We start from the raw sequence: 16431 nt of genomic DNA, 5'->3' as shown, positions 1-16431 counted from the left end.
GTTGATGTCAAAGGTCACGGGTGGTTGGCAAACTGTTCTTTGACTGTTCATGAACAGGGAATCAAATTTACTTCACAGCAGATTTACAAAAAATCATTGTTTATGTTAATATCTTTGTGCCTTATTGTCACAGATTGGAGCTGGATGATAATATCACACACTTACATTTTACAAAGTGCAAAATAAAAAATGCAAACCTTGATCTACAAATAACAAATGCTCACAACACTTAAACCACCTAGCAACACCCCAGCAACCCCAGAGAACACCCAAGAAACACCCTAGCAACTCTACAGCATTAACTCACAACTATGAAAATGAAAACTTGTAGCAACAAGTAACAAATGCTCACAACACCTAAGAAATCACAGAGCAACACCCCAGGAAACAATTTAAAACACCCTAGAAACTCCCTAGCAACCACTCAGAACACCCTGGAAATACCCTAGCAACCACTCAGAACACCCTAGCAACTCTACAGCATCAACTCAGAACAACTATGAAACGCAAACCTGTATCAACAAGTAACAAATGCTCACAACACTTAAGAAACCACCTAACACCTCCTCAGCAACCACCGAGAAAACCCTAGAAACACCCTAGCAACCACTCAGAACACCCTAGCAACTCTACAGCAGCAATTCAGAACAACTGTGAAAATTAGTTGATGCAACTTGTATCAACTAATAACAAATGGTCACATTTAAGAAACTACCTAGCAACACCCCAGCAACCACTGAGAACACCCTAGCAACCACCTGGAACACCCTAGCAACTCTATATCAAAAATTTAGAACAACTATGAAATTGCAAGCCTGTATCAACAAGTAACAAATGTTCAACACACTTAAGAAACCCCAGCAACTACTGAGAACACCCTAGAAACACCCTAGCAACCACTCAGAACACTCTAGCAACTCTACAGTATCAACTCAGAATAACTATAAAAATGCAAACTTGTATCAACAAGTAACAAATGCTCACAACACTTAATCACTCAGCAACACCACCGAGAACAGCCTAGCAACACCCTAGCAACCATTTGGAACACTCTAGCAAATCTACAGCATCAACTCAGAACTATGAACATACTGTAAAAACTTGTATCAATAAGTAACAAATGCTTACAATACTTAAGAAACCACTAAACAACAACCATTCAGAACACACTAGAAACACCCTAGCAACCGCTCAGAGCACTCTACCAACTCTATAGCAACAACTCAGAACAACTCTGAAAATGCAAACTGGTATTAACAAGTAACAAATGCTAACAACACTTGAGCAATCACTAAGCAACACCCTAGCAACCACTGAGAACACTCTAGCAACACCCTAGCAACCACTTGGAACATCCTAGCAACTCTGTAGCAAAAATTTTGAACTACTATGAAAATGCAAACTTGTATCAACAAGTGACAAATGCTCACAACACTTAAGAAACCCCAGCACCCCAAAACCCCAGCAATCACCGATACCACCCTAGAAACACCCTAGCAACCACTCAGAACACTCACAATACTTAAGAAACCACTAAACAACACCCCAGCAACCATTTAGAACACACTAGAAACACCCTAGCAACTCTACAGCGTCAACTCAGAACAACTATAAAAATGCAAACTTCTATCAACAAATAACAAATGCTCAAAATACATAAGAAACCACCGAGCAACACCCCAGCAAGCATTTAGAACACCCTAGAAACACCCTAGCAACCATTCAGAACACCCTAGCAACCACTCAGAACACCCTAGCAACTCTAGAGCATCAACTCAGAACAATTATGAAAATGCAAACTTGTATCAACAAGTAAGAAATGCTCACAACACTTGAGCAATCACCTAGCAACACCCCAGCAACCACCCAGAACAACCTAGAAACACCCAAGCAACATCTCAGAAGACCCTATTAACACCTTAGCAACCACCATGAAAACCCTTGCACTCAGAATAGTTAAAAAATACATACTTGTATCAACAAGTAAAAAATGCTTGCAACACATAAGGAACTACCTAGCAACCACCAAGACGACCCCAGCAACTCCATTGCAACCACTCAGATAAGCTAATGCATACTAGTATTGATAAGCTAAAAATTCTCACACTACCTAGCAACACCCCAACAGCCACTCAGAACACCCTAGAAACACCCCAGCAACCTCAGAAGACCCTAGTAACACCTTAGCAACCACCATGAAAATCCTTGCACTCAGTTTAAAAAAAAAACTTGTATCAACAAGTAAAAAATGCTCACAACATTTGAGCAATCATCCAAAACACCCTAGTAATCTCAGAAGACCCTAGCAACACCTTAGCAACCACTCAAAAACCCTAGTAACTCCATAGTAACCACAAACCACACATAGAACCACAAATTCTTACAACTAGCAACCACCCGGAAGACCCTAATAACACCCTAGAAACCACTTAGAAAACCTTAACTTTATAGCAACTATTCGGAACAACTAGAAAAATGCCTACTTGTGTCAACAAGTTAAAAATACAACACGTGAGCAACCACCTAGCAACCCCTCAGAAAACCATTGTAATTCCACAGCAACTATTCAAAACAGTTTAAAAATGCATACTTGTATCAACAAGGTAACAATGCTCCCAACCACCCAGAAAACCCTAGCAACACCCTAACAAGTGTATAATGGAAAATACAAAGTAAAAGAAAATATGACCCAGGTGACATTAAAAAAGGATAAACATGGAATATTTAATTTGACTTATTAAATATTAGAAAGCAAACACTACAACTAAATGGACAAACTATTAAGTTTAATCTTTCACGTCACAAAATCTTTCAATATTGTTTTAATTTCTATTAATTTAAGTTTGGTCTCCACTTGCTATTTGATATAAAATCTGCAAAACCAGTTGAAGGACTGGACTAGACAACTAGCAAATGAGAAACAAGCATGCCATGACTAGTTGCACTCTTTGATGAGCGCGCTGTCGTCTCTTTGACTTAATTAGATGTGTGTTTTGCCCTCGCTTATCAAAAAGCTTCATGTAATTTCCATTTCACCACAGCTAGCACATTTGCATGTATTCCCTAGACGACAGCAAGTCTTTGTAGGAGAAGTGAAGTTGAAACTTGGATGTCTTCACCTCGCAAGGCCAGCGGTGGGAGACCTTGACCTCTGAACGGACGGCCGGGGACATCTGGTGCTGGCCATGTTTATTTATTTATTTACCTCATAACAAAAGACAGGTGGTCACACTTGAAAAGGAGCGATGCAGCCTCACACACACACCCATGCACATAAAACAGAAAAAGAGCAATGCTCTGTCAGAGACGAGACCTTTGTGTCTTATATAATTAACATCAAAACATTATATCCTCAATATCACCTTTATAGCACTGTGGGTCATACACTGATGCTATTGGGTGGTAATACTATGATACTTTAATAAATGCTGTGATATTGTGTTCATAATCATGCGACCTCACATTTCCAAGGTATTGAACAGAATACTATAGTACTACCACAGTACAAAAATCATTATAACATCATAACTTCAAAACAAACCAGCAACACTTATGCAACTACTTTAAACAACATGTAAACAGATATGTCTATCAACAAGCTTACAACTCCACCAGGCAACTCATTAACAACTAGGGTGTAATGTAAACAAACGTGCGTACGTTATGTCGGTACGTAACTTACCTCGGTTTGGAAGTCACGGTTTGGTACACACATTAAATATTTACATCAGTAACATGTTAAGTAAACTGTAAGGAACATAGAGGCTAATAAAGTGCATATATTTATTTCCCTAGAGAACGCGAATGACTTTACTGAGGTAAATGCACGTGGCGTTTTGTTTACATTTAGTTTTGTCCGCGGTTGAAACAATGATTGAGCGAATACACGAAATATACGTTTTTATAAGTTAAAATGTATCTTTCAACATACCTTCAGATGTTCATTATGCTACCGCTGCCGAGTGAACCGAGACGCCATTAGAGCGATCCGTCACGCCAAATCAACATTTATTGTACAAGAATTTGAAAGATGAGATTGTTTCTTATGAAAAGAACATTGACATTTATTGTACATTGAAATATTGACATTATTAATGGTGATTAAATACGATGTAATAATACGTGTACCTTTCCATTTTTCACTAACAACCCAGAACACCCTGGCAACCACTTGAAAACCCTAGTAACTCCATAGCAACCACTCAGAACACCTAGAAAATGCATTACAGCCACCCAGAACACCCTGGTAACCCTAGCAAGCACTTAGAACAGCTAGAAATGTCAACAGTCACCCAAAAACACCCTAGCAATAACTCTAAAACCCTAGCAACTGCCTAGCAACCAGTCAGAACAGCTAGAAATGTCAGTCACCCAGAATACCCTAGCAACCACTCTAAAACCCTAGTAACGCCCTAGCAACCACTCAGAACACCTAGAAAATGAAGACGCTAAAAACCTATAGAAACCCCCTAGCAACTATTCAGCACAATTAGAAAATGTATTATTTTGTCAACAGCCACCCAGAATAGCCTAGCAACTTCCTAGAAACCAATCAGAACCAGAAAATGCATTTTTTGTCAACAGCCACCTAGAACAATGCCAACCACTTTAAACCCCTAGCAAACATTTAAAACAGACAAAAAATCATTATTTTGTCAACAGTCACCCAGAACACCCTGGCAACCACTCAAAAACCCTAGCAACCACTCAGAACAGCTAGAAATGTCAACAGTCACCCAAATCACCCTAGCAACCACTCTAAAACCCTAGCAACTGCCTAGCAACCAGTCAGAACAGCTAGAAATGTCAGTCACCCAGAATACCCTAGCAACCACTCTAAAACCCTAGTAACGCCCTAGCAACCACTCAGAACACCTAGAAAATGAAGACGCTAAAAACCTATAGAAACCCCCTAGCAACTATTCAGCACAATTAGAAAATGTATTATTTTGTCAACAGCCACCCAGAATAGCCTAGCAACTTCCTAGAAACCAATCAGAACCAGAAAATGCATTTTTTGTCAACAGCCACCTAGAACAATGCCAACCACTTTAAACCCCTAGCAAACATTTAAAACAGACAAAAAATCATTATTTTGTCAACAGTCACCCAGAACACCCTGGCAACCACTCAAAAACCCTAGCAACCACTCAGAACAGCTAGAAATGTCAACAGTCACCCAAATCACCCTAGCAACCACTCTAAAACCATAGCAACTGCCTAGCAACCAGTCAGAACAGCTAGAAATGTCAGTCACCCAGAATACCCTAGCAACCACTCTAAAACCCTAGTAACGCCCTAGCAACCACTCAGAACACCTAGAAAATGAAGACGCTAAAAACCTATAGAAACCCCCTAGCAACTATCCAGCACAATTAGAAAATGTATTATTTTGTCAACAGCCACCCAGAATAGCCTAGCAACTTCCTAGAAACCAATCAGAACCAGAAAATGCATTTTTTGTCAACAGCCACCTAGAACAATGCCAACCACTTTAAACCCCTAGCAAACATTTAAAACAGACAAAAAATCATTATTTTGTCAACAGTCACCCAGAACACCCTGGCAACCACTCAAAAACCCTAGCAACGACTCAGAACAGCTAGAAATGTCAACAGTCACCCAAATCACCCTAGCAACCACTCTAAAACCCTAGCAACTGCCTAGCAACCAGTCAGAACAGCTAGAAAATGCATTCTTTTGTCAACAGCCACACAGAACACCCCAGTAACCCTTCGAAAACCCTAGCAACTCCCTAGCAACCACTCAGAGCAGCCAAAAAATGCATTATTTTGTAAACAGCCACCCAGAACACCCTGGTAACTCTTCGCAAACCCTAGCAACTCCATAGCATCCACCCAGAACAGCCAGAAAATGCATTTTTTGTCAACAGCCACCCTGAACACGCTAGGAATCACTTAAAAACTCTAGAAACCCCCTAGCAACAATTCAGCACAGCTAGAAAGTGTATTATTTTGTCAACAGCCACCCAGAATAGCCTAGCAAATCCCTAGAAACCAATCAGAACCAGAAAATGCATTTTTTGTCAACAGCCACCTAGAACACTGCCAACCACTTTAAACCCCTAGCAAACATTTAAAACAGACAAAAAATCATTATTTTGTCAACAGTCACCCAGAACACACTGGCAACCACTCAAAAACCCTAGCAACCACTCAGAACAGCTAGAACATGCATTGTTTTGTCAACAGCCACCTAGAACACACTGGCAACCACTTTAAAACCCTAGCAACTCCCAAGCAACCATTTAAAACAGACAGAAAATCATTATTTTAATCAACAGTCACCCGGAACACACTGGAAACCACACAAAAACCCTAGCAACTTCCTAGCAACCACTCAGAACAGCCAGAAAATGCATTCTTTTGTCAACAGCCACTTAAAACACTGGCAACCACTTTAAAACACTAGCAACTCCCTAGCAACCTTTTACAACAGACAGAAAATCATTGTTTTATCAACAGTCACCCGGAACACCCTGGAAACCACTCAAAAACCCTAGCAACACCATAGAAACCCTTCAGAACAGCCAGAAAATGCACTCTTGTACAAACAGCCACCCAGAGCACACTGGCAACTACCCAGAACAGCCAGAAAATGCATTTTGTCAACAGCCACCTAGAAAACCCTTGCAACCACTTCCTAATAACCACTCAGAACAGCTAGAAAATGTATATTTGTATCAACAAGTAACAAATGCTTACAGAACATTAGCAACCACTCAGAAGACCATAGCAACTCCCTAGCAACCCCCCAGAACAGCTAAAAAATGCATTCTTTTGTCAACAATCACCCAGAACACGATTGGATTGTGAAATTACACATGGCAAACTTTGACTATGTTGAAAAACGGATGGAAATGACAAGTTGACCATAAGACAGGGGATATTAGTGACATGTCCTTCTGTCCCGTATGGAGCGTGAGCTGATGGAGGAGCAGTCCAGCGCACAGCTGTCACTCCTTCACTACATGCACACGTATTTATAGCAGCCACATCACCGCGGCCGGCCGTGTGTCTGCGCACAGCTGCTCTGTACAAATGGGGGGTGATACAGAGCCACACGCCTGGACTTAAGTGCGTCCAGGAGTCAGCGGGGCCCGGCAGGCCTTCGGGGGTCCCTGGCATGTGGCGCAGAGAAAGAGGAGCCGCCTCGGAAGTCACGGCTGTGACCTTTTACAGTAAAACGCTTGTGATGAAAGTCTGGACAGCTGCAGAGAAGCACAGACAAAAGAACAGAAGGAGTGTCAGGAACATCTAATTGCTTTTCCATCTCCACAGCATGAAGACTCCTGCCCTCAATATCACAATCTATATTAAAAGATCACGTCATCATTTACTCACCTTCATACGTCTGTGGACTTGCGTAATTAGGAAATACATTTTTAAGCTTCAAACGAGATGTAAAAGTATCAAAGTCCATACAATTAGTCTACTTTATTGCAGGTCTTCTGAAGTCATATGATGCTCTATATGAGGAACACATCCAAATTTCCAAATTATGTAGTGATCTGTTTTCACGGAAAATTAAATGTATCAGTTTCCACAAAAGTATTGGGCAGCACAGCTGTTTTTAACATGATTTCTGAAGGATCACGTGACACTGAAGACTGGAGTAATGATGCTGAAAATTAATTCAGCTGTGTATCAGAAATAAATTACATGTTTACATAGATTCACATAAAAAACAGCTGTTTTACATTCTAATAATATTTCAGATTTTTTGTGTATTTTTGATAATCGTTGAGAAGAGCCTTTTTTTTTTTTTTTTTATAAAGTCCCTAATACAAAAATCTGAAGTACCATGGCTATACTATGGTACTTACCTATGTGCAAAACAGCCCAGTTGCTCCAACCCAAAGGGACTCGTATGTCTTGCAAGCATTCATGGGGATTCAGTGTCTGATTAGCTAAAAGTTTCCAGTTTACACTGAAGTCAGACTTCAATTTTCCAAAGCGTTAAAGAGAATCAATACCTTTTAAACTAATTTCAAAAAGATAATTCTACAAGAAATAGCACCATAATTAAAAAGCTTTAATGACTAAAATTTTGCCAGGTGACCGTGAATGTAGTCCAGACTGACAAACACAGCTGTTTACTGCGGAACTGATGAAGTATTATATTCTGGTGCTGCCCTCTAGTGACAAACACATGATCACACCACTGTTAACACACCAGCATTCAACAATGTGCTCTACAGACCAATGCATTTCTGCATATCTTTAAATCTCTCTCTCTGTATATACATATGCAGAGCTGGGTAGATTACTCACAAATTGCAATCTGATACTGATTACAAATTACATGACGAAAATAGTAGTTAGTAACGTAATCCATGACATTACACATTTGAAGTAATATAATTAGACTCTATTACTATTGCATTTAATCATTTATCACATGATTTAAACAAAATATTAGTGTACCATATTGATATAAAATTAAAGAGAGTAAAAAATAAAATAAAAAACACACACACACACACTCCATTCCTTATTAACATGTAGTGCATTAAACATTACATCAAGTTTTCCCAAACTGGTGTTTGTAAAGCTACTGCAAGGGGTTTATGAGTTTAATTATTAGTTTTTCATTAATGTTAAATTAAAGTCATTTAAGATGCATTTTTTTAATTCGTTTACCTGCATTGTCATGTGACCATAACCAATGTCAGAGAACCAATGAACATGCAAATGTTATTAAAATATGTTTTAAAATTTCAGGGGTACTTAGAGTAAATGTATACAGTGAAAGAGGATTGGATGACAAAAAAAATAAATAATGTCCTTAATGTGACAATGCCTTCCAAAGACAGAAATACATGGTTAAATAACCTACAATGAAAGTGTATTAAAGTTATGAAGAATCAAATTATAATTTCTATTGTGTAAATGTAATCCATAAAGAGTAACTGCAGTGCAATAAGCATTTTAAACGCAATCTAATCACTTAAGGTGAAACACTGCAGGTAAATAGGGTTTAAAAAAAAAAAAAGTTACCCAGTTGATTGATTACATTGATAATTGCAATTTTATTACACATTTTCTAAAAAGTTGTTTAAATACGCAAATGAGTCATTAATGAAATATGCCAATTTGCATACATTTCTAGTGCAAAAATCTAAACACTGGATGAAGTTAGTCAAATGTTTTTACAGAGGGGATTTTGGGTATCATTTTGTCACTCCATAATTCTGAAAAAAAACAAAGAAAACAATTTTACAATTGTTTGGGGAATAAAATGTATAAAAAAAAGCAAATTATATATGAGCTACTGACAAATATGTATTGTAATTAAAATCTATTGACAAATGGATAGGGCTATAAAAGAAATACTTAATGTCTTTTGGGTATTTTCTTTCCACTAGTCTGAGGAAAGAAAGAAAATAAAAGACTGAAACACCAAAAAGCCCAAAATCTCAAACTTGACAGGTGCATGGAGAAGTTTTGCCTGCAGTGTTTACCCTTAATTTTTGGAATCTGATTACGTAATCCAGATTACATGTAATCAATTACCAGCCAGCTCTATACATGCACATAAATTAAATAAATCCCAAACATCATAATTAGGGAATAAATGTCAAGTATTTATTTGAATAGTCACAGGAGTATGTACATAAAAAGGAAGGGAAAGGGCAAGAAACAATGCAAGCATATATAAAATAGTAATCTCATTTACATTTAATGGCTAAAGCATTAAAACTCATATCCGGCATCATAATGGTCAGTTGTCTCAGTTTGCGTCTGTCCTGATCAAGGCCATCAGGATGAACAGCCACAGCAGAGGATACGCTCATAACGCTCACTGTAACTGAAGACAGAGAACAAACACATTAGACACGGCACCGTTTATACACCAGCATAAAACTACATTTACATCTTGAGTGAATGGGTGCCGTCAGAATGAGAGTCCGAAACAGCTGATAAAAACATCACAATAATCCACATCACTCCAGTCCATCAGTTAGCCATCGTTAAAATGTTTAACAAATACATCAAGTCTATAATCCATAATACTACAAGTGGAAAAGTGGTCTGAATCAGGAAAGAAATCTGCACAGATCAAGCACCGTTTACAAGCCAAAACAGCTCTAAACTAATATGTGGCTGGATTTTTCCACATATTATGGACTCATTTTAGTTAAAAACGTCTTTATGATCAATTTGTTTAGATTGTCTTCTTAAGATGTTAACTGATGGACTGGAGTGGTTTTGTGGATGTGTGATGTTTGAATCACTCAAGATGTAAATTTATCAGCTGTTTGGACTCTGATTCTGACGCCACCCATTCACGTCCATTGGTGAGCAAGTGATGGAATGACACATTTCTACAAATCCGAGGAAGACACTAATTCATCTACATCTTGGATGGCCTATGGGTGAGCACACGTCAGGACATTTGAACTGAAATATTTAAGTGTGATTGACTTACTCTGTGACGGTGCATAAGGAGCAGCAGCGGTCAGAGCAGCTGTTGCACTGCTGGATGCACGCTGCACACGCAGGACGCTCACACTGAGAGCACGGCTTCCTCGAACCAGAGACCCTCTGACACACGCAACATGTTGTAGGAGCCGCTGCACAACCTGAGGACACACAGACAGGACTTACTACAGCAGTTTAGAGACATGTCCGAAGAACTTCAGAAAAAAGTATTAGTACACTTCCAGAACAAAAACTTACAGGATTTACTAGAGATGCACCGAATGTTCGGCAACCAAAATTAGGCCGAAAATTGCAAAACCCTTTTTCAGGCGAATAAGCGAAAAGGCTAAATAAATGATAGCGAACAATGACATGACAAGATCAAATAGAGGCGCGCACTAATGCAGCAAACGTGAGCAGCGAGGAAACATTTAAAGCTGTCCGAGAAAGATGCAAAAATCATTCAAAGCAGCGACAGCGAGAGACTGTTTAGAAGTGCATCGCATGTCTCCATGAGAAGAGAAAGGTTACTGTATGATGACTGAAATCATCCATTAGTCAATCAACTCCAGAACGTTCTGTTGTCTAATACACCAGACACCAGTTGTGTTTATTCTGACAGCAGCTCCTTAGCCAGGGTTCAAAGACCAAAGATGACAATCATTCACAAATCTGCTGCTGTCAGCAAAAAGTAGTACTGAGGTCTTCTTGTGGGTTTACCACAAAAGTAGTAAGCTTTCATAAATGTTACTACTATAATTTGTAACGTAAAAAAGATATCATTCCAACAGCTCTATTAATACATTTATTCTAACATTCTCCTTTGCTGAGCAAAGCTGCATTTAGTTGTACATTAAAAACACATGCCTGATTCAAGAAAGGGCTCTTAATGGCCAAAGAATATTATTTGACCAACTTATTAATTTTAAGTTAAATTGCGCTTTGTTGGTAGGCTATAATTTCCACTACAATTTTAAAAATGTTCAGTGTTAAATACTTAAAAAAAAAAAAAAAAAAAAAAAAGTAATTCGAGTGAACTGCTTCTTTAAATGCACACTGTCTGCATGTCTCCAAATAATGTAAAATGCTTTTTTTTTTGTAACTGCACTAGATCTTAAATGAGTGATTTGCAAAAAAGGCCTCAAACAGCCTAATTTGATGAGTAAAAGCTCTAATGCACTTATCAAAATAAAAGTCATGACAAATATACAAAACTAAAATGTTCAGAACGTTTCATAATTATGTTACAATTTGCAAAGGAGTGGAAAAACTAGCAAAGCAAGCCCCCCCCCCCCCCCCCCCAAAATATGATTTTCTGTGGCTGTTTAAAATGCAATTAAACACAGACAAAGCAGACATCATTTTTCTCAGCCACAAATTAGAACTTGATTATCTGGATTAGGAATAAAACGTCTTCGGAAAAATATAAAATAAAATGTGCCGAGAATTTAACTGAATCAAACATCTAAATTGTGGTTCAGATAAAGACATGAATCATGCATTTGTGGTGTTTTACTGCTGATAAAAAGAAAATGCAAGACTTCACCGCACAAATGATTCTCAAAAGCAAAAATGCTGCAAACACTGCATATTTTGTATCAAAGTGTTGATGTGAAAGAGCAAAACATGGGGTAAATTAAGAATCAGCAGCTCAAAATCACATGCAATCATCATATGACAGCACAAATAAGTCTTGTTTCACACTGAACTGATCACATCTTGCTCTGCTCTTATAGTTTCACCTGAAGCAGCGTTCACTTTCTGTAATCGTCCGTCCAGCCCGATGCGCGTTTGTCCTTTGAGAAGCGTTTGCTGTCCAGGAGCCGGCGATACAGCGGTCTGATCAGACACGAGCACGTCTGACCGCTTCTCTTCTCCATCTGCCTTCCAGATTCGTCCCATCACGGCTTTGGTCCCATTAAAGAGCAGGTTTTTGGTCTTTTCTAATTAAGAAATAAAATAAACATGTAAAACAAGAAAATAAACTCAAAACAACAACATTTAAAAACAATCTGCTGGTAAAGTGAAGCAGTTTAAAAACTTTTTTTTTTTACTATGGAAGCATATGGGTAGCAAATTTTATTTTAGAATGGAATATGCAAATTAGCAATGCATTTCGGGATTTAATTTTACATTTTCCCATAGAGATGTGCAACGTTTAGTGCTAAATGAAAATTTATTTTACACCTGCAATTTCAGACACTAGTTTTAATATGCAAATTAAACATTTTAACGAACATGTATTACTCAAAAATGATCATTTAAACGCTATTTCCCCCCCCCAAATTTTCCGAATCAAGTGACTAACAATCTTAAGTCCTGATATGAATCAAATGAGTCGCGAACACATGCCAAAGTCACGATCTGAAGAAAACGATTCACAAACCATCATTTAAGATAAAGAATCAGAGCACAGATCGCAAATGATTCAATTCGCCAAATGACACAAACCCACTTTGAAGTCCAAATCTGAATCAAATGATTTGCAATAAACAATCTGAAGCCCTGATCTGATTCAAATGAGTCGCAAACACAGTCTGAAGTCCGGATCGGAACCAAATGATTCTTGAAGATGTGCCAAAGTCCCCAACTGAATCAAATGATTCGCCATCTTAAATCCTAATATAAATCAAATGATTTGCGAACACTCGCTAAAGTCCCGATCTGAATCAAATGATTCGTGAGTTTAAGTCCTGATATGAATCAAATGATTCACGATCTTAAATCCTAATATGAATCAAATGATTCGCTATCTTAAATCCTAATGTGAATCAAATGATTCACTATCTTAAGCCCTGATCTGAATCAAATGAGTCGCGTGTGCTAAAGTCCCAATCTGAATCAAATGACTCATGACCTTAAATCCTAAAATGAATCAAATGATTCGGGAACACGTGCTAAAGTCCCGATCTGAATCAAATGACACGCGACCTTAAATCCTAATGTGAATCAAATGATTCACTATCTTAAGCCCTGATCTGAATCAAATGAGTCGCGTGTGCTAAAGTCCCGATCTGAATCAAATGACTCACGATCTTAAATCCTAATATGAATCAAATGATTCACGATCTTAAATCCTAATATGAATCAAATGATTCGCTATCTTAAGCCCTGATATGAATCAAATGAGTCGCGTGTGCTAAAGTCCCGATCTGAATCAAATGACTCATGACCTTAAATCCTAAAATGAATCAAATGATTCGGGAACACGTGCTAAAGTCCCGATCTGAATCAAATGACACGCGACCTTAAATCCTAATGTGAATCAAATGATTCACTATCTTAAGCCCTGATCTGAATCAAATGAATCGCGAACACGCGCTAAAGTCCCGAATCAAATGATTCACAAATCATTACAGATAAAGAACCAGAGTACAGATCGCAAATCATTCAATTTTACTTTATTTTCTTTTTGCACTAAACTTCGCACACATCTACGAGAAAACGTAAATTTAAAACACAGAAATGCATCGGCATTTTGCATATTACATTTCGAATGAATTTCGCTACCCATACGCTTTCATAATTATTATTATTACTACAAACTATAACTTAATTTAATACAAATCTTTCATATACAAACATTCCCTTATTTTAAAAATCACACAAACAGCCATTAATATTATACAGGCAGCTAAAAAAAGTTGATTAAACGCAAATAAAACTAACAAACACTCGAACAATTACGAATGAGCATTGATAGAATATTAAACAATAACCTATTGGTAAGAATAATCAGTTTAAAACACTTAAAATCAAATAAAAGGCACATATAAATGAGAAAAAAGGAGCGTAACTGAAACAGATTAAACTCAGCTGCAGAATTCAATTACGAACTCATTTATGATCTATATTTGACTCTACCGCTGTTGTGAACGTAATAAATGTGTTTATATCTCACCATAAATCTCTTGTCGGTACTTGAGTCCAAAAACTCCGCAGTTGTTGATCTCCTTTTGGCCAACATGAACTTTATACTGAGAGGAGAAGCTCTCGCTGAACGGATAGGAGCGTTTAGGCATTTTAAAAACGGCTGGTTATAAAACACGACAACTGAAGAGAAGGACAACGAAAAATAAACAAAATACACAGGCAAACAAACAAACCGCGCGAACTTGCAAGAAGAAAAACACGCGTTCGCGCTTTAAGGGCTGCGCTTCTTCTTCCTCTGCTTCGGCGGCGGACACACGCGAGGACGCGCTCAGCGCCACCTGCCGATCGGTAGAAGAATCATGGGTTTGATTCTCCGGAAATGCATGGAGAAATGAGTGATATATTTTGAGTACACTTTGAATAAATCGCGTTGGATTAAAAAGCTAAAATGCATGAATGCAAATTTTCAAAGGACTTCAAACTGAGATCTCACTTCACCTCAAATAAATGTTTTATCATTCAAAGTCTTTAAAGATATACTAATATAACTAGATGGTAAAAATAAAGTGAAGCATGTCATGCAATGATGTCAACATAAGAAGAAGAAAAAGAGAAAGAGAAATAAAGCACAGAACAATGTTGCATTTCAGAAAAACAACATTCGGAACAATATGGATATTTACCAGGAGAAAAATGATTAACTTTTACAGTTAAAATAATTTGCAATACCTTTAAATTACTAAAAATCTGAAAAAGTCTTGGAAATGTTTATGCTTAATATAAATCTTATTTGAGTTCATAGCAATTCTTGCGTGTAATCTCTAAAAACATGATTTTTAAAATCCCGGAACGACTGGAAAAATTATGGAAATGTATCGGTTAAATAAACCTGATATTTTTATGAGGGTTATTAGAGAAAATTTGATAGATGAAAAAATGTTAAGATTTAAATCATTTTGTTCATGAATGAAAAAATGTATGTGCAATATATATTTAAGAGATAAATTATCAGGGTTTTCATAAAATAATACAAATAAATTTTAAAAACTACATAAAGTAAAGGAAAATGTGACCCAGATGTTTTTTGTCATTTCTATAAAATTATTATTTTTTAAAATGCTGTAGACAACTGGAAAAGTCATGGAAATGCACTGGTCAAATATATTAATCTTATTTATTTCTTATCTTCTTGAATTTTAACTCAATTATAGCGTTCAATTCAGGAAGAAACAATGGGATATTTAATTTTTAGTCTTTTTGGTGTAATAATTATTAATAGTATAAATATATAAGTGTAATAAAAATTATAAAAATTTTAAATTATTGTAGAAAAAATACAAAATAATAGATAGGATAAATAAAAAATAAACAGTGTATATAATAAATAAATATTATAACAAAAATAATATATTTTAATAACTATTCATTAGTATAAATAACAAATATTATTTAATTAAAATAAAAAAATTAATAGTGTAAATAGAATAGTTCCTAATAAAATAATAAATAATAATTATTTATTAATAATAGTATTTATTAATAATAGTGTAAATATAAATTAAATTAGACAGACGTCAACATGCTTATAAAAAAAAATCAAAACTACACAAAATAAAAGAAAATACAACCCAGGTGACTTTACTAAAATCCTAAAAAGTTTTGAAAAATTCCAAATTGAAGAAAAAAAAAATATATATAATTAATATTTGAACAAATCCCTCTGTAAAAACTTTCAAGATACAGACAGGAATAAAATCGTAAAGTTTGGTGTGTGTAAGTGCTACTGAAGTGGAGATTTATGGCTCAGTGAAAAAACAGCCTTTAAAAATATGCATTGCAATTGAAATCTATTGACACAACTAGATAAAGTGCTATAAAAGAAACACAAATAAAATAAAAAAGTTTATTTACACCCACTGTCTGATTATTTGACTCTTATTCCTGTAGTGTTTGCAGTCACTGGCTCATGGATCTGAGTTTTCCTCTGAGATCAGATCATCCTGGCATAGATGAGAGGAACACAGTGTTCTCTGTCCCAATCTATTTCTGACGCAGCTAACCTAATTATATCTGACATCAGACAAAACGCTGGGAAAGAAGCCTGCAAAATCAG

The 16431-nt window shown here is 36.8% G+C and overlaps 2 protein-coding genes across 2 annotated transcripts in view; one reads left to right on the top strand and one right to left on the bottom strand.

The window, feature by feature from the left end:
- The window catches only part of LOC141296202 (RAC-alpha serine/threonine-protein kinase-like), a 53182-nt gene extending 53034 nt beyond the window's left edge, over positions 1 to 148 (top strand). The window contains exon 7 of the mRNA XM_073827478.1: positions 134 to 148. Within this exon, the coding sequence (XP_073683579.1) occupies positions 134 to 148 (15 nt within the window). The remainder of the gene's footprint in view (positions 1 to 133) is intronic.
- A 9550-nt stretch (positions 149 to 9698) lies between these two features.
- Positions 9699 to 14620, bottom strand: LOC141296283 (apoptosis regulatory protein Siva-like). The gene is made up of 4 exons (XM_073827545.1): positions 14347 to 14620; positions 12188 to 12388; positions 10453 to 10606; positions 9699 to 9831 (listed from the first exon to the last, which is right to left on the bottom strand). Exons 1-4 carry the CDS (start codon positions 14465 to 14467, stop codon positions 9783 to 9785), a joined length of 525 nt encoding a protein of 174 aa, XP_073683646.1. The 5' UTR covers positions 14468 to 14620; the 3' UTR covers positions 9699 to 9782.
- Positions 14621 to 16431: the final 1811 nt, after the last annotated feature.

This window comes from Garra rufa, chromosome 21 (assembly GCF_049309525.1).
Source record: "Garra rufa chromosome 21, GarRuf1.0, whole genome shotgun sequence".
In the NCBI taxonomy this organism is placed as follows: Eukaryota; Metazoa; Chordata; class Actinopteri; order Cypriniformes; family Cyprinidae; genus Garra; species Garra rufa.
The sequence above is the reverse complement of the archived record's forward strand: the minus strand, read 5'-3'. Positions and strand labels throughout refer to the sequence as shown.

Coding starts and splice junctions, on each gene's coding strand:
- LOC141296283 (XM_073827545.1), bottom strand. CDS start 14,467: ATGCCTAAACGCTCCTATCCGTTCAGCGAGAGCTTCTCCTCTCAGTAT. Junction 10,607..12,187: donor GAAAGTGAACGCTGCTTCAG/GTGAAACTATAA, acceptor GTGTGTCCTCAG/GTTGTGCAGCGGCTCCTACA. Junction 9,832..10,452: donor TCCTTATGCACCGTCACAGA/GTAAGTCAATCA, acceptor CTCTGTCTTCAG/TTACAGTGAGCGTTATGAGC.